The following is a 27,840-nucleotide window of genomic DNA, read 5'->3' as shown; positions in this document are numbered from 1 at the left end:
AATGTTGTGAACCATACCCACCTAGTGTTTAAAGTATAGCATGGGGTACAGTCACACAGTTTCAGTTCATGTTTACTTTGGTTCTATTCTGCATTTGTTTCATCTACTCTCACAATGCTTAATGGCAAGAAACAGTGCTTGTTCAACATTCACACAGACTTTCTGGCTGTTGGACAGTCTTCGTAATCTGTCCTTTGCAGAATTCTGACAGCAGTCAAAACAAATGTGATAGTCGTGGTGTGCGAAACAAGCGTAAAAAAACTGCACATGCTGTTTGGCCTGGGCCTAGTCTGAGCCTGGTCTGTACACGTATCACAGAATCGTCACTTGCAAATGAGTAGTGACAGAAGATCATTGACACAGTGAACTGATCGGACAGAGGGAGATGAATGATTTATGTCTTGGCTGTATGTGGGAGCACCGTTCCAATATCAAATCTGCCAGCTGTAGTGTGACAGATAATTGATCTGCAGCCTGTACAGCAGCTTCTCCTCCCTGTAACCCAGAACACTACAGGAGACGTGACTTCATACTGTCCATATCTGTTTAGATGCAAGAAGAAATTGTGTGTATGTGTTTGTGTTGTGCCCCCTGCTGTCCCCTTGGCCCTGTTTGGAGCTGTGAGGATGAAGCGGGGTATGTTCTGCTGGAGTGGCAGCGTTAATATCCGCTGGGTGCAGGGGTCTGTTATCTTGCTGTGTCAAGGACCTCTGCTGGGGACTGATGTGTGTGTTCATGTGTGTGTATGTTTGTTTGTTTGTTTGTATGGGAAAGCATATACAGTAACTCTTGTCCTGCTACTCTTCCCGTTGGCACATTTTTGAATGTCACTACTGTGTGTGTGTGTGTGTGTGTGTGTGTGTGCCTGCTTGCGTGCGTGTTGACACATACAATCAATACTTGTTTTTTGTTGGATTTTGTGTTATTTTGTCCTTCACATACAGAACCAATCAAAAGTTTGGCATACTTTCTCATTCAAGTAAATGGGAAGGTGTGCCCAAACTTTTATAAAGACAAACCTGCATGAATGAGTGAAGAGCCAAGATGAGAGAAGATGGATCTGCACAGAGCAGGAGGGGTCTCTGAATGACGTGACAAGTATGAATCATATGCTGTGACCTTTACAGTCACCAGATCTCAAACTATTTGATCACCTATGGAAAATTTTGAATTCAGACAGCTCACACACTGCACTAAGTCATCATGTAACATCTTCATATAACATTCAACAAATCCATGCATACATTCATGCACATATATACAAGTGACAAAGTAATGCAATTGGCCATAAAGCACATTTGACCCAGACAGTTGAATACAGCTACAATAATGGTCTCACTCAGCACAGATGTCTGACTGATGTTACAAGAGGCACCTAATTAAGGGTCTGTGGAGGGAACGTTTGTTTTTAAAGGGAGAGATGTTGGACTGTCTACGGATGACCTTTGTGATTGTCATCCGCTATGTTGTTGAAATCAGATTCTCTTGGATGTTACAGGTGTCACCTGATTGGTCACAAGTATGTGGTTTTGGTTGACACACTTTGCAAAAGCCTGACAGTTTATGGTCAAAACTTCTTTTTCTTCAGTGGGAAACCCGAAATCTAGGAATATCCTTTCAAAAGTTTTATGGTTTCCACATCATCTTCTACAACTTAAGGTTGAATCTTACCATGACTGGCATCAAAACTACTGTAGTTGTAACATCACCCAAAACGGCTCATACACGTCTTAAATTCAGCTTAGAATTTAAGATGAGCACACAGAAACTTATCTCCTCCTTTGTGTGTTTTGTGGCTCATGATTGACAGTACTTTTTGAAAATACCATCGATGCTGCAGAGCCTGAGAGAGACAAAGATTATTTCACATTTTTACACTCCATCCTTTCTCTTTTATGCATGACATTGAGCTGTATTTACTTTACGTGCCCTGCAGTGAGTGAGTGTGTGACCGGATGGTTTTGTTGGTCCATTCAAGTGAGGACATGGAGGCTTGGCACCGAGTGAGGATCCACTGCTGTTTTACAGCATGTGTCATCATTCCTTAAAGGTTTATTCCCCAACGGAAACGATAGATAGGACCTGTTATATGCCTTTGTGTCTGTGCTGAAATTATTCACGTTTGGTTTTACCTGACAGTATTGACCGCTTGTGTGTGTGTGTGTGGCAGCAGTAGTACTAGATATGTGTTATTGTCCTCCTCCAGTGCAGCAAGGCTCATAAAAGTGATTCCTCGTCTCCTGGCCCGCTGGAGGTGTAGAGGATTTATGAGATGGAGTGAGTGAGAAAGGAAGGGTAAGAAAAAGAGAAGGAAAAGAGTGGGAGGTAGAGAAAGAGAGAAAGTAAGGGACAGAGAGCTAATGAGTTAGAGAGGACAAGGGACTGAAAGAGAGTGGGAGGTGGGGAAGATAACGCACAGAGTAAACGGAGGACAGTTTGGTTAGCTATAGGCCCATGCTGCACAGTCTGTCACTCTGTCTGTTTGTTTGTCTATCTGTATCCATCTGGCCATTCCCGAGGGTGAGTCCAACAGCTCACCTCATATCAGCTTCAGCCTAGGCCCCCCTTCCCCCTCCCCCATGACTCAACCATCTCAAATCAGTGCGGAAACGAAAGAAAGAGAGGCAGAGTGAGAAGAAAAGCAGCGTGAAAAAGTGAGGGTTGGGATGCAGAAAGAGTCACATCCGTCATTTCCCTTATGTGCTAACGGATGCGCTCATGGGAAATGCACACACACACATACTCACACAGACACGCACGCACACGGACCTCAGTCATGCGTATATGATTTAGCGCAGCACAGCACAGTATGTGCAGATATACCCTCCTCCTCCTCCTCCTCCTCCTCGTTCTCCTCCTCCTTATTGTCTGTTTGGCTGTTGCATTTCCTCGCTGCTCTTTCGCTCTCCTGTGCGTCCTTCTCACTCCAGCCTCCCCTTCTTATCTCACTCTCTTACTCTCTCACTCACCCCTCCTAGCTCACCCTCTCCCAGTTAGTGAGTGTGTAAAGTGAGTGTGCGTGTGTGTGCCTGTGTGTGCCTGTGTGTGTGTGTGTGTGTGTGTGTGTGTGTGTGTGTGCCTGTGTGTGCCTGTGTGTGCCTGTGTGTGTGTGTGTGTGTGTGTGTGTGTGTGTGTGTGTGTGTGTGTGTGTGTGTTCTTGTGTGCATGTGCTGGGGAGCTCATTCTGTTCCGACTCCAGGCAGAAGATGGTAAGTAATGTCTTTCCTCCTGCATATCTGAGAGAATGTTTACAGGTTTTCAGTGTTGAGGGATGTTTGTTGGTGTGTGTGTGTGTGTGTGTGTGTGTGTGTGTGTGCGTGCGTGTGTGTGTGTGTGTGTGTGTGTGTGTGCGCGCTTATGTATGTGTGTGTGAGTGTGTGTGTGTGTGTAGAAGTAATTTGTGTGCCTTCTTTTTAATAAGTGAAGGATTTTTTTGTTATTAGCTGAGTGGGCATGGGGGTGGATGCATTGCATGCACTGTGTGTGTGTGTGTGTGTGTGTGTGTGTGTGTGTGTGTGTGTGTGTGTGTGTGTGTTTTAAATATAATTTGTGCTCTTGTATACATATTAATGTGTGTGTGTGCAAGTGCTGCTGCTGCTGATGAGGATGATGATGCCTGAAGGAGGTGGTGCTGTCAGGCCATGGATGAGTTTAGAGGGGAAGGAGGGTGAATTGGGGGTGGCGGCGAGTAATTTAGTGATGGGACTGTTGACCAGCTTAAACTAGCAGGGGGGCTGCAGGATGATGAAGGGGAGCAAGATGAAGGAGCTCATGTGACTGATGTGATGGCTGTGATGTTTCTGCAGTGTTAAAAGAGATAATGCACATGGTTACATAAAGACATAGAGGAAGAGGGATGTGAGCCAATATGGCAATCTCAGAGGTATGTCAGCATTTATGCAAGCCATGCTGTCAGTCTTTCACCTTCTCAGAAACAGAAGCCACTCCATCCACATTTCCCTTCTCTGTGATCTTCCTCATTTAGCAGCTGCTTTTATCCAGAGCACCTTACAATTCATACAAGAGAGAAATAAGACACCCCCACCACCTTTGCTGCTATTTCTTGTCCCTGGAGATATCATGTGCTCCCCTCCAGTCACCAGCATAGCAGTTTAGCCGCAATGCTACTGTAAATGGAAATAAGCGCGATGAAGAAATGTGGAACCATCACCTTCAAAAGTCCGTGATGGCTTTAAACAGCTGACATGAAGAAGTGGCGGGATATAGATGTAGCCGTGGAGAACGAGTCCACTGATAGCTAAATGTCACGAACAGCGATTAAATTTGAAGACTCCCGTGTTGTGTTTAGAATAGATCTGTGAAATGCCTTTTAGTGCCATTTTATGTCCGTTTTTATGTCTGTTTGTGCTAGTTGTTTGTCTCTGGTGCTTTGCAGAGACACCAAAAATGTTTATGGCTCATGTTAGGACAGTCAAATTTTTAGAAGACAGTAAGGATGTACCAAGTATACTGCAAACATTTACTTCTCATTGTAATTCATTTTATAACTGAGTCGTGACATTTTTATTTTCTCAAAGGAATACTTTGACATTTTGGAAAACATGAACGCTTATTCACTTGCCAAAAAGGAGACTGGGGACTGATGCCACCTCCATGTCTATACAGTAAATTTGGAGCTATCTACAGCAGCCATTTAGCTTAGCTTAGCACAAAGACTGGAACAGGGGGAAGATCCTGGTTCTGTACAAAGGTAGTAAAATCTGCCAACACTGGCAAATTTACAGAAATGCTGATCAATGTACATTGTCCTTATGAAAGAAGAATTTAAATAAAAGGAAACCTCACTAAATAATATGTTAAATGTCTCTTGCGCTGTAGAGTTATGCAAAGGACTATTTCTTGGCAGAGTGTGGTGACTTCCTGGAGTCTTCACTAGCTGTCTGGTGACTTCAAGGAGAACAAGAAGTCTCAAGAAACTGTCACATAACTCTCCTTACAACCAGGGGGGCATTTTACACTACAGCTTTAGAGGTCCTGGCACTGTTACTTTTGGACACAGCCAGTCTAGCTGTTTTCTCTCTTTTATCGCCTTTGTGCTAAGCTAAGCTAATCAGCTGCTGGTGGTATTGCTTCATGTTAACTGTAAAGACATGAGTATGGTATTAATCTTCTTATCTTACTCTTGACAAGAAAGAAAATTAGCATATTTCCCAGAAACTACTCTTTTAAAAGCAACTAATCTTCTAGTGCAGTAAGGACACTTCAACCTGTTTCAAGTAGAAATCAGCTTGTTTTGCATCTGCATGTTGAAACAGAAGAACTCAGGGGACTACACTACAATTGCTGACAGAATTTAACTTTATTTGAGAAAAAAACATGAATCAAGTTGAAATATTCTGAGCTAGCAGGTTTTTCACTTGTATAAAAGAAAAAAAATACCCCTGTTTTTCTTTTTCTAAAATCTGCTTTGTCCAATCTTTACGAGGCCTAAGGGGAAACATGTATGTCAGGCTGAAGCATTTATATCCTACTCACAGTTAACAAGAGAGACATCAGCTTTAAGTGAGTGGATGAAAAAGGCGGTTTTGATAATAATCTAGCTGTGAAGAGTGATTCCATCAAGTTAAATGTCAGATGCTCAGGATGGCTGAGTTGGAGACAGGATGCACGTGGATATATGTGTGATATATTGTTGCAGAGACCAGATGGAAGTAGCTAAAACTAGAAAGAAAGAGCTCTTATGTCTCTGTACAAAATTCAAAATGCTTTAGGCTTTAAATCCAAATCACTTCAACTGAGTCCAGTGTGCCTGTTCATGTGTGCAGAGTGCCTGTGCCTCCATGTGTATTTGTTGGAATTTATATTATTTTGAAAGGTTAATAAATATCGACAAGTTAATATATGCAGTCCTAGAGTGTTAATAAATGTGTGTTTAGCTCATCACACATGCAGGATGAACTTGCAACTGGATGTGTGAAGTTTGCGTGCATTGTATGCGATATATTTGTCTTGGGTTACTCACGCCCACTGACTCTGAGCAGTTTGCCCTGAGGCCGACGGAAAGAGAATGGAAAGAGTACATGAGAGCTTTGAATAGCAAGACAGAAAAAGAGAGTCCAACAGTCAGACACAAAGAGAGGAGGTGGGGGGGGGGGGGGGGTAAAGACAGACAGGAAATGAAAGGCAGCAAGAGAAATGGATGAGACTGTCTGACCAGCTGTACTCAGTGTGCTCATTCACCATGTGGGCTGCTGATGAGAAGCGGGGGAGACTGGTGAGCAGCATAACATAGGCCTGTCAAATCAGCTGTGTTAGCTCTCACTCTCTGCCACACTGGCAACTCACTCAGTAGCTCATTAATTTCTAATGCGCGTGGATGGCCATGGGAGGGCAGTGATGAATAACCGGGGCCGGACGATAAAGCATGCAGCACATGCTTCTGGTCAGCGGCTGTTTTGGCTTCTTCAGTGTGGATTCTTCCTCACCTGCCAGTCGAGGGCCGTTTGAGAACAAGTTTTCTTTTTCAATAACTCACTATTTTAAAAGCGTAAGCACAAAACTTTGAAATCAATTTAATGCACTGGCAGCGCACAAGTTTAATTTGACAAGTAAAGACAGCAACTCATCAGAATCCTGGATGACGGTATGATATCTGTACAGTATGATATCATTCAAAGATGTTTAGACTGATCAAACTGAATCTATTATTCAGTTTTTATACAAAGGAAACTGTAATCTTATAACAGATATTCATGAGTTGTTTTATATGTCTAAAGACTTATAAGATAAACACAAGAAAATATTTCAATATAGTTCCCTTCTTAGTGCCAGTTAAAGGAAAATTCAGCTATTTTTGTTTGCAATTGCTGACCTTACTGTAATAACTCAACATTTTCATGCTGACTTTGCACGCAAAACATATATTAAGCGCCTTGGGTCTTTCCAAATGAACTTCAATTTAACATAAATAATTTCAAGCCGTTGGTTAGCAGTTGGAGTTAACTGCATAGGAATCTAAACGAACTAATTCATTTTCACACACAGGTTGTTATAATCATGTAAAATTCTGCTCCTAGTGGCTTTAAAAGTGCACTTGGGAGTTTCCTCAATCTACAATCAGGAAATCAGTGCCCAGAAATAATGTAATATCTATCTATCTATCTATCTCTTACTAAACTAAATGTCTTCATAGTGTAGCGGAAGTAGAAAGTACAAAAGTGCTTAGTCCATGTTGTTGAATAGAGCTTTCTCTTAACAAGAGTGCTACCTTGCTGCTGCACTATTTAAGAGATCCTTGCACAGCTCACTCCTGAGTTGCAATTTGTAACCTCTTGTGGTTTCCTGCCAGTATCTATTATCTGAGCAGTGAGCTTGATGAGGGCAACTACTGTGAATCTACAGCATTTCAATTAGGAGGGATGGGATGCTCATGTCCTTGACAGGCCCACTTTAAAAAGGCAATTTAGTATATAATCTAAAATGTTAGTGTGTCATAAGGAAAGGGTGGGAATCATCTAATGACTTTAGTAATAATTCATAGTGAGCTTGCTTTCATGCCAGCTGTTTGTAAGGAATAGATGTAATGTTTTTCAATGGATTTTCCAAGGATGTATCATGGACCAGCAGAAAGCCTTACAGATGGTGGCTGCGTTTGTGTGTCGTTTTTTCTTTTTGACATTTTGATTTTTTTTAAAAACACAAGAAAGAAATATTTTTGCAGCTGAGTGTCAGACTCTCTTCAGATGTAATAAACCGCCCAAAAATATGATCCAAGGGCTATCTGTCCATAATAATCTACACAAATCCATCTGTATTTTCCACCAGTAATTGCCTGAAATGCCTCCTTAACACACAAAAAAAGAAAAGAAAACAATAAAGTCCTTCCAACTTAATTAGTGGAGGGAATTAAAAAAAAATCCAGGTGCCTTGGTGGATGGATTGTTATTAAAATAGCCTTACCACAGCTTGAATGAAAGTGCTCTAATCACAAGTGACCCCAGTAGAGCAGTATTAAGTGATACTTTGAGAAATGCTAGAAGTGAACTACACTGCTTTTTCCTGGCTTCTTTAGTTGTTATTTTTTATTATTTCCCATGTGATTCTAGGTTTATTTCATTTAACATATCTTCTAGAAGAAATGATATGAGACATTTTGGATCAGTGATTGATGCCTGCATTGATTACAAGCCTCGTTGCAGTGTATTCAGTGAGGTTTGTATGTTTTATCAGTTACAATTGATCTGGACTCGTTGGGCTTTTTAAAAGCATTTTTAATATTGTTTGTGTATTTTTGTTAAATACAGGTTTCATGAATGACGTCATATCTGGAGTGGTGTAGATTTTCTATTGTATTGCAGCTCTTCGGTGATGGTGTGTGAATCATATATTAATATGTCATATCTATACTTTAAGTAAAAATGCTCTGTCCTGGTTTATTCAGACAAATAATATGAGCCAGAAGTAAAATGAATTTGTTCATAGCTTCATTTTTTGCCATGTACAACCAAGAGCACAGCACATGGTGCATATGTCCTCCAGACTCCGATGTTTCAGCTTACAAGGAGTACTTACATCCTGGATTAGGATAAGTACATATACAAGACTGGAGCTGTATAGTGGCATTGCAACTAGTCATTCAGATCTCAGTAAAAGCGCTCAGCAGGGGATATACCCCTCCCATTATAAGCTATGCTGATTTTCTATAACTGTCTTCCCAGAGCACGAAAGGCTTTGATGTGTGGATACAAACAGAAGATATGTGGGTTCTCTTTAGCTGTCAAGTTAGTTGAACATAAACACACACACTCCGCAAACAAGTCGACACATTCAAATTTAAGCTGCGTTTGACATGATGAAAATTTGACATGATGTTCGAAAAGGTGTGATGTTTCCTATAAAACCTGTTCTCCTGTCCCTCTGGTGGGGGGTGAAACCCCATGCAACTCCTACCTGCTGTCCTGACCTATCCTGTCCTGTACTGTACTGTCCTGTACTGTCCTATCCTGTCCTGTCCTGTCCTGTCCGTCATGCCCTTGGCTGCCTTGGCCCATCTGAGACAGTCACACAGAGAACTGTCATGCAGATGTCCTCCTGAAAGACAGAGGGCGCTGTCTGCTCCTCCCCGTCAGTCTCTGTGTGCCTCTGTCCCCCGCTCAACCCGGCTTTGGCTCTGTTAACCCTCTTCTCTTCTCCCCTCCTCTCTCTCGCGGCACCAGGCGCGGCTCCCCTCCTGTTCATCCACCCTAAGCATTGCTGAGGTATTCTTGCATGTGTTCTAATGCATCATTACGGCCATCATCATGGCATCGTCATGGCATCGGTTTCTACTCCCCTTCCTCTCCAACCGCACCTCTTACTTCCTGCCTGGCATGATTGCTCCCCACCTAAACTGCCCATCCTTGCCCTCCTGTGTGTGTACTGTCCAACCTGCTACACTCCTGCTGTCTCTTTGTGGTTTTCTACACACTATCCACAATCCTTTGTTATTCCTCTATGTTTATGTGTGGATGTGGTCTTGTTATGTTTTTACTCAAGTTTTGTCTTTTAATAGAATGTCCTGTTGCCCTCTTTCTGGTACACATACTGTATCTAACCCTTGCCTTGTTTCCACACTCACACACCCACCAAAATAAACAAACCTCCATCACTTGGCATATTTCTCAACTGCGTTTCAACCTCAGAACTGAAGTTGAAAGATGCTTGAATTATGTATTTGAATGAAAGTGATATTGCTTGCACAAACAAAACGTGTTTCTCTCCCTCTGTGCACACACCTCAGTTCCTTTTTAAAAAGGCCTCACTCACACACACACACACACACACACATACACAAACACACATACACACACGGTAGCTTGAGAGAGAGAAGACCCAGTGAATGTGCTGTAAGCCTCTCTTGTGCTTGTAACTCTGGTCAGAGCCTAATGACTCTGATCTGTAAGTGATGAAGCCATGGCCTCACTGAAAGGGTGTGGAACAGTGTTGACACTTGTCCAACGTGATATTAGAATCCATTGATTATCTGTCATTGTACTGTAATGAAATCTGGAAAAGAGTTTTAAGTCAGAATTTAAGAAAATTAAATCTCAAAGGTGGTAGTAGACAACAGTCTGTTTAATTTCATTTCCATTAAACATGTTGTTATGTAACTTTTTCTAAATAGAAAATCTGCCCCCCCAAAAGTACATGCAATCATCTCTTTTCTCAAAAGTTATTGTAATCCTTTATAATGGTAGCAGAGTTGCAATGTAAGTTCAAAATATATCACATAATTGTAAACCAGTTACTGGTAAACCATTTTTTAGCTTGGCATATTGGGATATTAGATCTCGACTGATTGGCCTATCACAGATATATCCATATTGATAAAGTTGTTTTTTAAAGTTATATACACAGTATTTTATGGGTTATATTATACAATTATTAAAATCCAGGTTTCAGTGCTGGCCAACAAGTACCAATACATTTTATTACAGACATGTCAGAAATATGTGTAAGGTGTCATAATTTAGAAGTTTATTTAATGTTCATTTGGTTTCTCATTCAAGTGTAGTTTAGTATAGTTTATTATTATTATATTTTTGTTCTTCATATTATGCATTTTATGCTGCATTTGTAATTCTTTGTGTCATATTTTACTTACTACTATTTACTACTAACTACTACTACTACTAAAATATTCTTGCTGTATTTGTATCCATATGTTTGGATGGACTGTCGATATATTTAGACTTAGCTGTTTAAATGTATTTTTCAGTTGTAAAATGTGCCACCTAGTAGTTTGGTGTCAATTCTTTAATGGCAAAATTTAAGGGATCCACATCCTCAGATGTGTTTACTTTAAAAAAACAAGTACCAACTCATATATGGTTATCTTTTTTTCTTTTTTTTAATTGTAAAATATCAATATTGGTATCAGATTCAAAAAATGGTCTAGTGTCAGCTGTAATTCTCATCCATCACAAATGTTATGAGAGAAATTAACTTTATCTGCTTTACTCTAATGATAAAATGATAATAATTCTAAATAATATCAAATATGACGAATATTCAAACTATTGCCTCTTCCCAAAAGTCAACATATATGCTCTAAATGCAGTAAACAGGTCAGGTCACTTTAGTGCTCTTTTCTGTTCCTTCCACTCCAGCTGGTCTAATGTAACCAGAAAGAAGCCTTGGGTAGGACCAGGGGTCAAGCACTCACATAGGTTCACTACTTAACCTCTAATGGCACATGTACACACACACACGCACACATACACACACACACACACACACAATTTTGAGAGATATGATCACGGTAGCAGCGCTGTGCTGAACTGGTTTTGTTCTTCATCCATCTTTGGTTCTGTTGTGTTGTTGGTGGATGTTTTCTAGTGACTTGTCTGCCACATCTTGTTTTTATTTTTCAATTTTATTTGATCTGATAGCAGAATGTTTGTCAGGTTAGTACTGGCTTAGTCATGAGATGTGTGTGTATGTGTGTGTGTGCATACGCTTTTGGTTTGGTTTGTGTTCAGAGTAGGCAGAGAATGTGTGCTACTGTGATTTAAAAGCACCGCTCACTGATATATTGTGCTGATAAAACCATCAGTGGGGGTGCATGCCTGTTGCCTGCCCGTGTGTGTGTGTGTGTGTGTGTGTGTGTGTGTGTGTGTGTGTGTGTGTGTGTGTGTGTGTGTGTATGTGTGTGTGTGTATGTGCGTGTGTGCGTGTGTGGTATGAAGGTGAGTGACTATCCTGTGGCTTCCCCCAGGCCTCACGGAGAGAATTCAGGGCTCACCTGGATGAGGTCATCACGCTCAAGTCAAGGTACTCTACCTTGGACCAGGTAAACCCGCTAACCTTCTATCAACCTCTTATTTACCGGCATGCAGGCCACCGGCATCCCACATAGCACCTGACCACACTAGTGACACGCACTAACACACAGGTACACAGACAGGAAGGCAGCTAAGGGAGAGGATCTCACCATTTAAGGGCAACATTGCACTGGGCAGCCCCCTGCTATAACATATAGTGCTGTAGGTTACTGCTGATACTCCAGGACCAAAGCACGGTAATATTGTTAAGTGTAGCATTAGCAGCCTCATAGAAACAATTTAAACCTGGTTTTAAAGTGCGATTGGGACATCCTATTCTAGAAAGAAGGCCAGATATCCAACACAAACACACATCACATTCTTCCCCATATAGGGGAGGTGTGTATTGCGTAGGCTATTTAGATTTAGGTTTAGAGGTGGTCTGGTGATACACATGGCAATTTAACATGTTTCCTGGCTATAAAATTCCATCAATCAAAGCAGCAATTTCTTTTGCTTTTCTATAACCCCTTCAGAGTTGAAGATGCCCTGTGTATCAGCACCTTTAGTGGTCAGCAACATTCCTCCCATTGCCTCTCTTTCTCGAGATCTCCACCAGCACTCATTCTCTTTCATTCATCACCCATTTGGTCGTTGGATGTGATTTGTGGCTAGTGTGTGTAGTGTTTTGTTTCTGCAGAGGGTGTGAGCATATCTGTGCTGTACGTATGTATGTCTGTATGTGCCTGGTCTGCATTTGAGCGTGTGAACGTGTGTATGTGTGTGTGTGTGTGATGATTAACAGATGAGCCCAAGAAAAACCTATCAGTCAGTGGAGAGCAGAAGCCTTTCGACAAAACACACACTCCCTACTCGCTGCAGTGTCACTCTTTTTCTTTCCCACTGCCCCCCCCCCCCTCCTAAGGCTCGTGCCTCCACTCCCCTGAGAGGAGGACTTGGCTGTGGATTGCCACAGTAGCACTTTGTCCTGCCCTCTACCACTCTGTCGCTATCGCTCCAGCGTTTTGTCCTCTGCTCCATCTCTCTCCATCTCTTGCCCCGTCCCGCGGGGCAAGGTGGTTGAAAGCGACTGAAACGAGCCTCCCTGCCCTGTCACAGCCCTCCACTGCTCACAGCGGACGGATAAATCTTCCCCTTTTTTGCATAATTTGTCTGACAGCTCCTTTTGTTTTGTGCTGAGCGCAGCACCGCGGTGGTTGCATCCCATCATTTCCTGGAGCGCCTCCTCAGCCGGCTGGCTATTGGCCTCATCGATTTCCCCGGGTGGCTTGCTGCCTTTAGGCCACGTGTCTCGCTGACCTGGCCACGCTCACTATTCTGCGTGCGTAGCCACCTCCATCACCGCCACCCCGCTCCCTAGCCATTGATCTTCCTGGCAGATCTCCATGACAACCCATCGTCAGGCTGTTTCCGCGGCGACGACAGGGTTGGCGTGCAGAGTGATTAGTGTTTCTGGCAAAGGAGGCCGCTACTTTGTGTGTCTGCATTTCCAGTACACTGCAACACGCCGTTAAAGATCACAAAGGGGTCGAGTGCTGTCAATCCCAAATCACAGATATGTCAAAACTGTCTTTCAGTGATTTTATATAATCAATTTTTGCTTACTAAGGGAGTTTCTAAAATGTTCAAAACTGCTCTCTTTGTGGTGGTGCGTATGATGTGTGCGTGTTGACATCCCTCATTTGAGTCCATTCTCTTCTGTCACTTGGTCGGTCTCTCACCAGTAACAGGGGGACTGCAGGGTAGATTAGAAATGAGTGTGAGAGTGTTTGACAGTCTGCTTTTTTGCCCCCCCCCTCCCCCCCTTCCTCTCCTCCCTCATTTTACGTCCAACATCACATTCTGCTTCTGCACTCATTCTTCACATATTCTCCTCCTTTCCTAACAACCCCCCCTCCACACACACACACACACACACACACTCCCACCTCCATAGCTTTTACACTGTTTTCATCTCCATATGCAAACTGTCTCCCCCATGGCTCTCTGATGGTATGATCTTTTCTACTGAGCTATTTTTTGCCATACATAGGTCTTGTTTTCCACCCGTGTCAGTCCTAGTGTCATCACTCCACACTGCATCAAGGTTTTCAGCTGTGTCTTACTTAATAGTGATTGTATATTACTGCATTAACCCTTGCAGCAGGACAGACTAATGATACATAACTATGAAGGAGCATGTGAAACTTGGAATTAGGAAGTAGAAAACGTGTGATTCTTGGGGTTTGTCTTTGTGTTTAAAGAGACTAGCTAGATAGATTTTCTAGTTAGTGAGATTCTGACGTAATTGTTTTGCGTTTATCATGTCATTTAAAAACATTTTTTAGATGTCTTCTGTAGTTCTTTTTTTAACCAAGGCACACCTTGTACGAAAATGTCCTAGCTGTCGATCGTTAGTTTTCATATGTGCTTTTCAATGTCTGCAAGTTTGATCTGTGTCTTGCTGTAGCTGTATTTAGCTCCCTTAATCCCCACCTTTGTCTTTTTTTCTGTCTTTTTTTTTTATTTTTTATATCGTACCTCTCGCTCTCTCTATATGAGGGCTGTGCAGTTGTGGCACAAATCTCCTAGCAACTGCAGCTGGCACCATCATGGAGGTCCACAGGAAGTAGGCTGTGCAAAGAGCAACTGAGCTAGATGAAGAGATGACACTACACTGGTAAATAGATGCAGGTCTAGGTTAGTTAAAAAAAAACCAATTCAGTAATGTTATAAATGAAAGTGAGTGAAAACAGTAGGTTAATCTTCACATTTTAGCTCAAATTCAAAGAACTGTAACATTATCTTGAGATGGATAAACTCGGTTTAACAAACAGCTACTTTTACCATTATTATATAATGGCTATATGTTACATACAGTATAGCCGTTATGTCTATCATAATGAATTACTTAGCTAGTGCCCAAACCAAGAAGTCAGGACACCTTGACCTGCAAACAAGGTAAATTATTGCTCTTGTCTTCAGAGTGTTTAAACCATTAAAAGGTTTAGTACATGCTCATAATTTTCCATTTGACATCATGTCAATATAAAATCAGCGTGTTCTATTCAGTGGACTGGACGTCATGAAAGGAAACTGGTCTCGAGTCTAGTATCCACTTGTCATAATGCATCCATAGTTGTACCATCTGGTTTAGGAGCAGATTCAATTAATTATAAAGCTATGCTCAGCTAAATGGGAATATGAATTGAATAGTTAAATGACCAGCCCATGTAAAAAAACATTACCATCACTGATAATTCACTGACCAGTTAGCTAACAAGATGACATTATCTCAAAATGACAATTATCGCTTCACTTTGTTGTCCCTTCAGGGGAAATTTGTTTTGTGGCAGCCATTAAAAATAACAGGAACACATTAAAAACACATTTAAAAAAATCTATACAGATAAACATAAACCCACAAAACACATTAAAAACAATCAAACCAGGAGCCCGAGGCAGGAGACGAAAATGTAAACAACTCTGCAAAGTTACGACTATAGTGCAAGGTATAAATTAATTGAGCATAAAAATGAACCTTTGCAAATGAATTACACTAGTTTAAGAAAGTTTATATCAAAGTGCTATTAGCTGTTTATCATCACCGTTGAAGCTAAGGACCTCCAGTATGACTGCCATGGGATGCAATTATGCCACCTGAAAGCCCACGACTCTTTCTGTTTCTCTCTTTTTCTTCCTGTTGTTCTCAGTTCCCCTCCTTGCTGCTCCTCTCCCTTGTCCTGCTAGGGTTGCTTGTTGTAGTGGATGCCTGTCTGTCTGTCTGTTTGTCCGTCCGTCTGTCTTGTCTGTCTTGTCTGTCTGTCTGTCTGTCTGTCTGTAGTGTTGTGGTTGCCGGGACAGATGCACTGATGCCTGTGATTCGATGCTTTATCTCCACTAGCTCCAGTGTAGGTTGGAGGGGCTTAAAGATGATCGCAGGAGGACCTTCAGCTCTCGAGTAACTATCCCGCCCCCACCCACCCCTCTGCCCTTCCCTCACCCTCCTCCGAGGAGCGCGCAAAACAAACGCCACGCTCTGTCCCCCCCCCCCCTCCCCCTCCTTTCCCCCTCCCCACACCCCCTTCCCCCTTCCTCCTGGCTTGCCTAGCTATCTCTTTAGCGCTCGCTCACTCTCTTTCTCTGTATGTCTCTCTATTTGTCTGTTGCCCTGTTACTGCCACTGGTCTCTTTCTTGTTCTCTCAATCTGTCTGTCGTCCACTCTCGTCACACTCTTTGTCTCGCTATTTCTCTGTTCGGTCTTTTAGGTTTCTTCCTTCCTGCCGTTTCTCCCACGCACTCTTTTTCTGTCTCTTGTTCCTTTTCTCTGTCTGTCTCTCTTACTCTTTCTCCATCTGTCTGTCTATCTCTGTCTCTGTCTCTCCGGTTAACATGCTCTGCTTTCAGTAGCTCTGTCTGGTGTGCTGGATGTCTGTTAAGTAGATGCCATCAGGCCGCTCTAGTGGTCTTTATTGTTTTTGTTCTTTTTCTTCCTGTTTTCCCTCCTTTCTGCTATGTCTCGGCTCTGTAGTTTAGTGAAGTCTGTCTAGTCCGTGCTTCCTGTTTTTGTTTATTTCCTTTTTTTCCGGGCTGTGGGACCACGCCATGCTGATCATCATCCTTCCACCCATCCTTCTCCCTGTCTGTCGACCTACCTGTCTTTTTCTATCTTCTCTGCCTATCCATCCCTTCTCCTCCTCCTCCTTCTCCTCCTCCTCCTCCTTCTCCTCCTCCTCCTCCTCCTCCTTCTCCACCATCTCACCCACCCTGCCCCACCTCCCATCTCCCACCCTCTCACCTTGGCTGTTTGGTGCCCAGTGGTGTCGCAGTAGCCCAGTTACGATGGCGGTGAGGGAGGGGAGGAGAGAGAAAGGGTTGGGTGGGTGGGTGGGTAGAGAGACCTTCACCTTCACCATGGGTGTTTTGGTTCTCCATACACCACACACTGCCCACACCCAACTTATGTGATAAAGATTCAAGTCAATTGCAGATGACTCCAGGATACAGAGGTATTTTGAGATGTAGCAACAAAGGAAGAGAGTGAAAGTGGTGAACATGACTGACAGATAACCAGGCAATTACTTATGTCAGTCAACAAATCTGAATGAAGGTCAGGCCAGCAAGAAGGTGAAAAGGCAAAAGGAGAGCTAAACACACCCCAAAAATAAAGACTGACAGGTAGACAGACATCAAAATAATACTCAACTGACAATTGGCCGATACTTACCTTTTTACATGAATAGACAGTAAGTTCAAATTGACCTGAATTTTTGCAAACTGTATATATTATTATAATAATAATAATATACACTCACTGCACCTAGTTTATCTAAGCTGGCCTCTTTTGGTGTGTACTGACATTATAACTCCATGTCAAACTTGTAGACTTGTAAACTGCAGTTTGTGATTCTCCTTCACTTATTTAATTATTCACTTAAAGGCTGAGCTTCCCAAAAACATGATCATACTGTAACACAGCATCTTACAAGGATTTTAAAAAGTGCTGTGTGTTGTCGTAACATCTGATCATCTGTAAAATCATGATCACAGCATGATCATCAGGAGGTTGGCAGCTTCTAACAGCTGTGGTGAGATGAAAAAGGAGACCGATGGTATGTTCATTTAACACTAGTTGCTACCCCACTGTATAGACACTTTTTGTTCTCACCTTTATGAGCAACTAATTGTGTTCACTGCACTTTAAATTATGTGTAAACTGATTGGATTTCAGTGGGGGGAAAAAGAGGGTGCTGTTCTATCAATTTAATGAAACTTAAACCTTAGCTGTGTCCCAGTTCTATACTACAGACTGATTCTCAGCAGATTTTCAATATGTTTTCTGCTCACACTGAAAGAGTGAAATATCCACAGTTAGTATACTTAGGAAGTCAGTATGCGCACAACATCGGCTTGATTGTTTTTATGAGTGCGTTGTTCAAGAATGCAATCGGCCCACAACAGGTTGCACAAAGGAAATGGATGAGCAGCTCACCAGTGGAAAGTGTTAAAACAAAAAAAAGGAAAAAAAAGTGGAGCTCATTCTTAAACTGAAAATAGTAGACAGCTATTTAGTTGACAGCACAATCCTAAATCAAATACTAGCTTTTTCCAGAGCCTGTCACGTGGTCTTCATCACATGATGGAAAGTCAGCTGGATCCATTGACACATCCTCAGTTATGACTTAATCCATAGAAGTTTTAGGACTTCCTGTCTGTTTTGGCTTAAAGTTAAACATGTTGTCAGCCATTTCTTGACCTTGGAAATAGTTACTTGACCAACATTCCTGACTCAAAGTCTGATTTTTCCTTAAGCTTTCAGGAAGAAAGTGCTATGGATAAAATCATAATAGCTGGGCTCGCAGTTAAAAAGATTTTCAGCTGATGAAGACTGACATGGTTGAAAGCTCAAGAAGAAGGTAGCGACTGGACCTTTTGTAAAAAAAAATACATATAGAGAGAGATATTTTTTAACATAAAAACATACTTATTTTGTTACGGTTAATTGGAGTGGTGTTCTCAAGTTTGGTCAGCATCACTTTGCTTGTGTATTGCATCATTTCATAGTTAATGAACTACATTAATGTCTTACTACTGGAAAAAACGATATACTACACAATTATTTGTATGTAATTTGGTACTGGGACAGCAAATTTGTCACAAGTGCAGATGTTGAACAATGTCTCAGCATGTTTATCATCTCCAGGAATATGGAGTATCAATGTCGTCTTTTTGACTGGTAGAAATAAGATTTATGGAAAATGTGGTCTTAATTTTGCGATTCAAGGGATTTATGTTCTCATATTATATAAATGTAAATATACAGAAGTTATATCATCACAGGTAGAGCTCCTGTATTGAATCTGTTTTCCTACTCGCTCACCATGGCCAACAGGACGAAGCTGTAGCCTCAAGATGGTTTTGGGAAGCTCAGCCGAGTTTGAACCTACTCTGCTCTCCTCCCCACCTTGCTTTAGATTACAAGTAGTTGAGCGCTAGTGCAGCTACCACGCAGCATCAGCGATTTCCAGTGAAATCTTACCGTCCTGCACCACATCTGAACAGCCACTATCTATACTCGACACTACATTCTCCACTACATTTGATGTTACACCGTAGCACAGTAAATACATCTGTTATGACCTTGTGATACGATATTGTCACTCTGTATGTTGTTGCCTTTGTCCGTATACATATATATCTTTATCCTTTTAGTGCTTTAGTCTAATAGTGTCAGTGCATTTATCAGTGTGAATATCACCTGTGATATGATGATGTAGTGCACAGTAAGTGATGATAATGGCAATGCAGGAGATGCAGCCATCTCCCCAACAGCAGGACAAAGTGCACAGTGTAGTGTGACACTACTCTTGCTTCTGACTGTTGTATAAACAGCTTCTCATCTCAAGCATGTCAAAAGAGCAGCCCGGTTTATCTCAAATTACCACTACCTCTGCTCTCTCTTTCTTCCTGCCCTTCGTCTTTTTTTCCCCCCCCAATCGCTCTCTCCATCTCTAGGTGCAGTCACGATGCAGCAGCAAAGAAAATATCCTAAGATCAAGTGAGTACTAAGTTTCCAATTCAGATGCACTCTCTCTTTTTCTACGTGTCATATCTATATGTTGCCAAGTACACCCTCCAACACACATAAACTGATTTTAAAAATGCGCATGTGATGTGACAATGCGGGCATGATTTGTGTGTTTGTCAGTGTGTGGCTGCTGCGTTATGTTTGCATGTCTGTGTGTGTGTGTGTGTGTGTGTGTGTATGTGGTGTTTTGCCAGAGGTTGTTAAGCCTCATGTTAAGCATCAGAATATGCTGTGGAAGCGTAAGTGTATGTTTAAAGGAGAGAAATTGGGTCAAGGGAAAATCAAAGCACAGCGCCTATTCTTCGCTGTGAGGCAGAGAGGCAGAGAGGCAGAGGGAGAGTGAGGCAGAAGGAGAGAGAGGGAGAGAGAGAGAGAGAGAGAGAGAGAGAGAGCAGATTACACATTAGTTACACCTTGCTTTGTTCCTTTTACCTTTGGAATTATTAGAGAAGTATTATTAGACCAACATGGCTGCTATCAAGCACCTCTATCATCCAGCTGGTTTCACAGCTTCTGCAAACAAACAGGGCTATTTCTTGCCAATCCCTCCTCATGGTGGTTGAATTGCACATATAGATATACATGCACCAAAAAAATCACGTTAATCCAGTTGCCTTGGTGATATTGGTGCAGAAACACATTAGATTACATACATTTATTTATATGAAATTGCATTTTTTAGATTTTTGCATATTGTATCCTGTGTTTTAGAGTCTGCAGGATCCAAACCCAAGGAACTCAATCTGAATTTCTTATTGGATTTTTTTAGGTTTTTGGTCACTCTTTGGCCCAAAAGAAAATTCTTAAAATACTGGTTTGTCTCTAGAGGTAGTTGAGTGGTTCACTTCTCTTCCTCTCGAACAACATTCATGCCTTCACTCGGGATTGAATCCCAGCAGAGTTGTCTCTCTCTTCTCCATCATCTCCCACACTCTCCGCAATCCACACACTCTTTAAAAATCTCTGAATAAAGAACTCAAATGATTTTTTTTTTATTTCAAAAGGTGAGTGGCCTGGGCTACCTCCTTTTAAAAAAATAAACAGTTTTAAAAATTTAGAAATTAAAAGCTTTAATTGTGACTTTGTCAAACTCCTTTAAATGATGTGATTTTATCTGAGTGTCCAAATATGTTAGACATATGTATATGTACTATACAGTGTCTTTAAACTTCACTAACAAGGAAAAGAAATCCAGTGTCCAAAGCATGTTCACTTACATACTGCAACACCTTTGATGAAAGTAAACTACAGTATATTTTGTTTAAGATGATATATATATATATCAATTCATAAAAAATTATAGATATCTGTCAGATAGTTTGTAAACAGTGTCAGTGTTACATAGTTTGTGCACTAAAGGAGTAAGATGCCTTGTCTTGCTGACAATTCTCTCTCCATATAAAAATCTTGTGTCGATAGTATTAATATTGGTATCTGCTTTTGCCAAGTGTTTATTATGTAGAAAATATTGAATGAGCGACTGATTATGTGATTTTGTACACGGCATAATTACCCAAGAATATTATACTCACTGTTCCTGTTTTGTGATATTATTTGATTTTTGGTGCCATATGTGATGTTACACTTCTCCTCAGGTCACAGTGCAGTGGACATTACCAAGGTGGCCCGGAGGCACCGCATGTCCCCCTTCCCCCTCACCTCCATGGACAAGGCCTTCATCACTGTGCTGGAGATGACCGCCGTCCTGGGCACTGAGATCATCAACTACAGAGGTGAGCAGGACCAATGTGTAACCCCCGTTTAAACTCGCATACACTGCAGATCTTGTGCACCTCTGCTGGTATCAGCTCCCGAGCATGCTGGGATATTGAGGTGTCACACCTTTCAGATTGATGTAGGAGCATATGGACACTAAGTTCACATGACAGCATTTAAACACTCTCTGTCCACAGTTGGACACCTCACTGAATCAGCAGTCTGTCTGCAGGCCACAGTGTCAGTCACACAGGCAGTCAAATGCACACACACACACACACACACACACACACACACACACACACACACACACACAGCCCCCTGCAGATACATACAGATACAACAAAAAAACATTTCCTGACAATCCACATGTCCCGCTTCAACCACCCTGAGCTTTTGTGTGCACACAACACACACATCTGTATGCACCAATTTTTTTTAAAAACATTTATGCCTTTATCACTGTGGAGTTATTTGCAGAAAACCCACAGAAATAAAACCTTTAAAGAACATTACACATTTACACACCTTATTATTATTCATCACAGGTCAGGAGTTGCAAACCAGGACTAAATAAAAATAGACTGTAATTTTTGTACTTAAATTCAGTAGGTTGACAGAAGCATGGATCTAAATGAATTCTAATGTTGCTCCATATGTGCTGGATGTGAAAGTTTGCCATAGTAACATAAAAGATGATAATATGTCAGTGTTGTGTTTATAGCTTGTTTCTGCTGCCCCCAAGTGGCCAAAGAAATCAATTAATGCAGGTTGAAAGGATGAAATAGAAAATAATAATGATTCACATTCAATTTTCAGCCACATGTTTAAGTTGCTGGTAAATCTTTGTTGGCTTTTGATTTTCTAATAATTTCAGCTCCATGTAGTAAAATGTGTGTTTAATTTGTTGTGTTGTTTTAGATGTGTTAGATGTATTTTGTATTTGCATGTCTAAACAGACATAAACATACACACAGCAGTAAGCTCAGCACCTGAGGGTCTAGTCAGCCTTCTGGCAAAGTGGCCTCAGTGCCAGAGGAGGGTGACACAAAGCCCGGCTGAGGGCCAGAGGGGAAAACACACACTCTTTAATTCATCACTGAAGACAGGGAGTAGCGAGGACTGGGGGGCAATAATGGCCTGCGGTGCACATGACTTCTAGATCAATGGCGGCAGAAGGAACAGTCTTTTTTTTCCTTTTTTTTTCTCCAGGTGTTAAGTGGTGTTTCATGTTCTTGGAGAGGGAAGTGGGTTGCAGGATTTGCAGGGGCACAGCTGGGAGGAGGACAGTGGGGTCAAGAAGAGAGGGAGAGGGGATTTTAGAGATTAAATATTTAGGCAGACAACAGCTGGAGTTGCTCCCCCGCTGGATTAAGAGGGGTCTGCATATGTGTGTGTGTGCACCATGTCATAGTGTGTTGATGGGTGCCTGTGTATGTATATATGCTATACTTTTGCATAGCACAAGTGTGGATACATATTGTTCATTTTCTATCATAATGGTGTAAAACAAGTACAGTATATTTATGCACTTTGAATGTTACATCACTCTTGTATTTCTTGATTTTCGAGCTTAAGCATTTTAAAAATAGCACACTCTTGACAGTTACAGTAAATGCTAAATATTTAAGAACTGCACTCTACTCCAAAAGGTCAAAATTCCCAGTTATCTGTCTGTGAGCGTATAGATGTGTAGAGGTGCACCTGCTTGCATACATTTATGTATGTGTGGCTGCACTCATCTTTAGACTGGAATTATGGTTTTCCAAAGATACATGTAAATGTACCTCAATGGGTCTATGCAGAGAAAAGTGCTGGGGTGACCACTGATGTGCACTTTGCCCAAATGTCAACTATGCATCTTGCAAACTTGAGCATTCTCTATTGGGAGACATTTTCAAAAGAAGGATGAAAAGACATTATACTCAAGATCTGTACAGTTACAAAGGAAAGAACATCCAAAAAAAAATTTCACGGTTTACATAATGTTGTTTTTTTAGAGCAACTTATTTGGATGGGTGTCATCCTGTCCCATGCTTTAATGACCATTATGTAACCCCTTTTAAAGCAGGACCCATACTGTACAAGCGATGCATCTAATCAAACACACACTTTCCTCCTGCAGCAAGACATCATCTCAGTTCTATTTTTGCTCTTGAGTCGGCACGTGTTTTACTTTTAACAAGCACTTTTAAATGGCAGCTTGGAAGGAGTAGCGTTTGTGAAAAGTACACAAGAAGACTATATAAGATGAAATGCTGTTGACTTAAAAAAAGATATCAGGGTTGGACATAAGCCTTCTCCCGCGATTGAGATGCATTATTTACACAAGCTCATTATGACTGTCATCTTGTAAGCTGATGTGTGTATGCATGCGTGTGGGTGTCCGTGTGTGCACATGCACCCCCCCTCCCCCCTTCAACTCATTGATATCAAAGCTTAGATCTTCATATTAACACCCACATGATCATAGCATAAAGGCTCAGAGAAATGCTATATATACCCACACAGCAGCTTAAGGTATTTTAGTGCCTGGATTTTTCTCTTCCACCCACTCTCCCTCTGTCTTTTTCTGTCTTTCTTTCCTTCGCTCACTCTCTCTGAGCTATTGTCTCTTCTTGTGCAGAGTCTCTGTTCTTCCTCCACAAATGTTTCCTGAGTGTTTTTTTTTTTTTAGTTGTCTGGACGTTGGAAGCGGTTAAGAAATTTGGATAGGAACACTTGTGTTATTGTTGTACATGAATCAGTAAAGCTGAAATAGAAATATAGGAGCATCTGTCTGTGTGCGTATATGTGTGTCCATGTGTGCTGGCCAGGTGGTGACTCATGTAGAGAGATCCTGATGCGCTGTGTCACACTCCGTCTCTCTCTAAAACATGCACACATACTGTACATACACACCTCCGGCGCACATGTCTCTCTGTATCTTCATCTGATTCGGTTGCACTGTCTCTCTCACGCTTTCTGCCTCTGTCTCTCTTTCTCTCTCCAGCTGTCACTCTGCTCCCTGCCCAGCTTATTCTTCTCTCCTCATACCCATGTTCTTCTTCTTCTTCTTCTTTTCCAACAGATGGGATGGGTCGAGTCCTGGCTCAGGACGTTTATGCCAAAGACAACCTGCCACCCTTCCCTGCTTCTGTCAAGGATGGTTATGCTGTGAGAGGTAAGTACCGTAGCTTATGTCAGATGATGTAAGATATGTTTCCCTTTCTCTCTCTCCTCTCCTTCTTCTTCTTCTCTCTCTAGCTCTGTCCTTCAGGCAGTATTGTGAGAATAATATATACATGAGATGTAAAGTGTAGAAGGAAATTAAAATTTAGGACTTAAAGACAAAGAATTGAAATACTTTAAACAGGCATCCAGGTTAGGCAGAGAATCTACCAGGGATGTCCGTTTCACGCCGTAAAATAGTTTACACCAAAAAAAGGAAAAGACAATATTTATTGCCTTTTTTAGGTCCTTTATCTGGACGAACACTCATGGAGCAGAGTGGGAGTTCATTCTACTTGAGCTTGCCTCCTTCAGTACAGTGTAGTGTACCTCATCCATAGAACCAGTGCTGAGTTTTCTTAAGAGGACACCGCAGAGCATTGATGTAGCTGAAGGACTAACCGGGCCAGTATGTCTTTCTTCTTACATAAATGACCTGACTGTCCTAGTTAGAGAAGAACAGGACACTGGGTCAGTGGAGAACTGCCTTAGGAGCAGCGGAAGACTTCTTCTGCAAACTGAAGGAAGATTAAGGCTCTGCTCTGTGGGACATGAAGTAAAGGTGCCTCTCCTCCATAGATGCCAGGACGGGGGTCACAAATCTACTACTAGCTAGTTTTAAATTAGTGATTTACTTAATTGGGTTGAACTATTAAAACTTAAGAAATTATCCCAGCTGGTAAACACCTAAGCATTTGTAAATTGGTTGCGAGGAAACATCTGTAGTGCAAGTGTGAATCCCCACTCAGTATATACTTATTGTAATAAGGCTAAGTTTGAACTCAAGAACAGCTGGTGCAGCCAGCACCTGTGGACATCACAAGGAAGAGATTGCTCTCAATCCGCTGAGGGTAACCTTTGTTTAGAGGCATGGATGTCAAAGATTTTCATCCCTATGGCTGTGCAAACTTCTTAAAGTAGTGTCAATGGCTGGGGGTCCTGGGGAGCAGTAAGGGCCCTGTTAACCTGCAGAACAGGATGGCAGCTTGTTGGCTCCAGGCAGCTGAAAAACTCCTCTATGTAACATCTGTTTTTGGCTCTTGTTGATGGAGTAGGAGGAGCAGAACACCACAGGTCTCTCTGGATTTTATGCATCTTTCCTGAGGGCCTGGTGCCTGCTGAGGTATACATGTGCCTAGACTGTGGGTGTGGAAGGAGCTGATAACCTACTGCTTTATCCAGAGTCAGTGCAGGTATTTGCTCTTTTACCAACCTGCATCATTCATCTTCTCCTGTCACAGGAGGTTGAAAAAAAATCCCAAAAGCTGAATATACTAACCCTGGTTAAGCTGCTAAATGATATCAGGGAAGCAGTGTATTTATAGCTGAAGGCCTGATGGTGCCAAAGAGTGCATAGGTCACTGGGTTCCCCTCTATAGACAGCTTCACCTGAAGGCATGAAGTATCTAAAGAAAAGGAGCATCTGCAATAGTTGTAAATGTCAAAAACACAAAGTAATGAAGCGGAGGCCCTTGTGAATGCTTCAAACTGCTTGGTGGCTGGATCAAAAGGTTGGAGATAAAACTCTCCGTAATGGAGGAAAAGGAAAAACAACTTTTTAACTCAGAAACACGTATTGTTTAAGGGTTTATTTCAGGGTGTGTGTGAAAATTATAAAGGTCTGTCCCAAGTTTCTGTTTGCTCATTGGCCCTCATCGGCTGTAGTAATACTGAAAGGAGTGGTACCTGTGCACCAAAGGGTGGAGGGCATGATTTTTTTTTTGTTGTTGTTGCCCTCATGGTTTATCATTACAGAAGAGCATTGGACTGTATGACGAAAGATTTAATATATGAGGACTGCTAGTTTTAAAATACCCTGTGTGTCTGTTTTTGAGATGTTTAATTAAGGAACATCCAACGTCAGAGTTTCCCCCTCTATCCTTCCCTCCCTGTCGCTGAAATCAAATGACTCAACTAAATGACAAACTCCTACACACACACACACATACACTCAGCGTCTCAGCTGCACACGTGTATGATGCTATTAAATCTTTCTTTTATTTTAGCGGCTGACGGCCCAGGCGACCGCTTCATCATCGGAGAGTCCCAAGCTGGAGAGCAGGTCCGCACCCACGTTGACACCACACACACACACATCCTCTCTCTTTCTCACAAAAACACCCCCACACACGCACACACATAGTCATTCTCACTACCTGTATATGAAAATGAAACACTTTTGTCCTTCACCTCATGCCTTGACCAGCTGTAATTGCAGACTAGTGTGTTCCCTTAGAAAGTGATGAAAAGTCCTTCACCTCCTAAGAAGGGCTAGAAAGTCAACGTGCTGCCAAACTATAAAACAGATTAGACCTCGGAGACAAGAGTAGGCTACAGAGATTTATTGAGTACTTCAACCTCTCATCTTGAACAAAATCAGCACACATGCAAACACGTACTTGCTTTCAAGCTCAATACGTGCATCTTTTTTTTTTTTTTACATGCTGTGTCAGTGTTTTTCAGACTTATTTCAGTAGCGCGCAGTTTATCGTTTACATTTACTTTACAAAGGCAATGCACATTTTTTTAAAGATTAAAAGTCTATCATGCTTTCATTGTAATTTAATTTGAGACATGTATTTTGTATTTATCTTTTGTGTGCTCTGTGCAGCCCACCCACACAGTGATGCCTGGCCAGGTGATGAGGGTGACGACGGGTGCCCCTATACCCTGCGGGGCTGACGCTGTAGTTCAGGTGGAAGACACCGAGCTCCTCCGCGAGTCTGAAGACGTAAGTCTGAGAATGTTCATAGTCAGGGTTGTGGTCAACGCCTCCCGAACTGCATTTATTCATGAAGGGTAAATGTATCTACTATACATATAGGTACAAGTTATACCAATTTCATAATGAGCATAAACACATGTCTATTTTATTTTTTTGTACCTTAATTTAACTACAAAAGTGCCCTGATGAAGACAGGAATCTTCATCTGTGAGTTACTCAGAAACAACCAGATAACCCAAAATAAAATAATGAATAAGATTTTTAATACAATCAAGCAAATGGAATCTTAAAACAACGTGATAGCTGTAAACATAAGTATAGTCCAATACAATAACTTAATAAGACTAATCAAGAGTCATCAACATTTTGCTATTTGCAGAAGGTTTCCAGGCAGAGGAGCACTATGTTACTGTAAAGCTTCTTTTTTTTACCCAGTTCTGTACCCAGGTCTGGTATAGTCTGTCAAGCCTGATGAAAAATATTACTTGTTCACTGTGATGAATCTGACATTTTGTTTTTGTTTTCAGGGCACAGAGGAGCTGGAGGTACGAATCCTAGTACAGGCTCGCCCAGGGCAGGACATCAGGTTAGTGTGATATTATGTTTGTGACTGTTAACAGCTCACATCTGTTTTACTACTACACAGTGCTATCAAATACTGTAAATATAATAGACAGGACCTTTAAAGTGAGGATGCAATCACAATTCTATTAAGTATATTATTTACAGTATATGTTTGCACACCTCTGTAAGCTTTAGGCTTTTCTCATTGTAATCAGTATATAACTGATGAAAGATAGTGTGTTCACTGGAAATACAGTTTATTTTAATACCGGCA

At 41.6% G+C, this 27,840-nt stretch overlaps 1 protein-coding gene across 3 annotated transcripts in view; it reads left to right on the top strand.

Annotated features, from left to right (window-relative positions):
• Window positions 1–27,840, top strand: part of gphnb (gephyrin b) — a 92,816-nt gene that overhangs the window by 59,559 nt on the left and 5,417 nt on the right. For 2 of the 3 annotated variants that reach the window (XM_053336440.1, XM_053336439.1), the window contains 6 exons: window positions 19,279–19,321; window positions 20,947–21,084; window positions 24,138–24,230; window positions 26,284–26,339; window positions 26,889–27,008; window positions 27,530–27,588. In XM_053336440.1, the coding sequence (XP_053192415.1) occupies window positions 19,279–19,321; window positions 20,947–21,084; window positions 24,138–24,230; window positions 26,284–26,339; window positions 26,889–27,008; window positions 27,530–27,588 (509 nt within the window). Of the gene's footprint in view, window positions 1–4,432; window positions 4,466–7,158; window positions 7,179–19,278; window positions 19,322–20,946; window positions 21,085–24,137; window positions 24,231–26,283; window positions 26,340–26,888; window positions 27,009–27,529; window positions 27,589–27,840 lie in introns of all 3 variants that reach the window. The other variant, XM_053336438.1, reaches the window with a different exon arrangement.

Source organism: Scomber japonicus, chromosome 17 (genome assembly GCF_027409825.1).
Source record: "Scomber japonicus isolate fScoJap1 chromosome 17, fScoJap1.pri, whole genome shotgun sequence".
NCBI classification, from domain to species: domain Eukaryota; kingdom Metazoa; phylum Chordata; class Actinopteri; order Scombriformes; family Scombridae; genus Scomber; species Scomber japonicus.
Note: the sequence above shows the minus strand (reverse complement) of the source record. Positions and strands in the feature narration are given on the sequence as shown.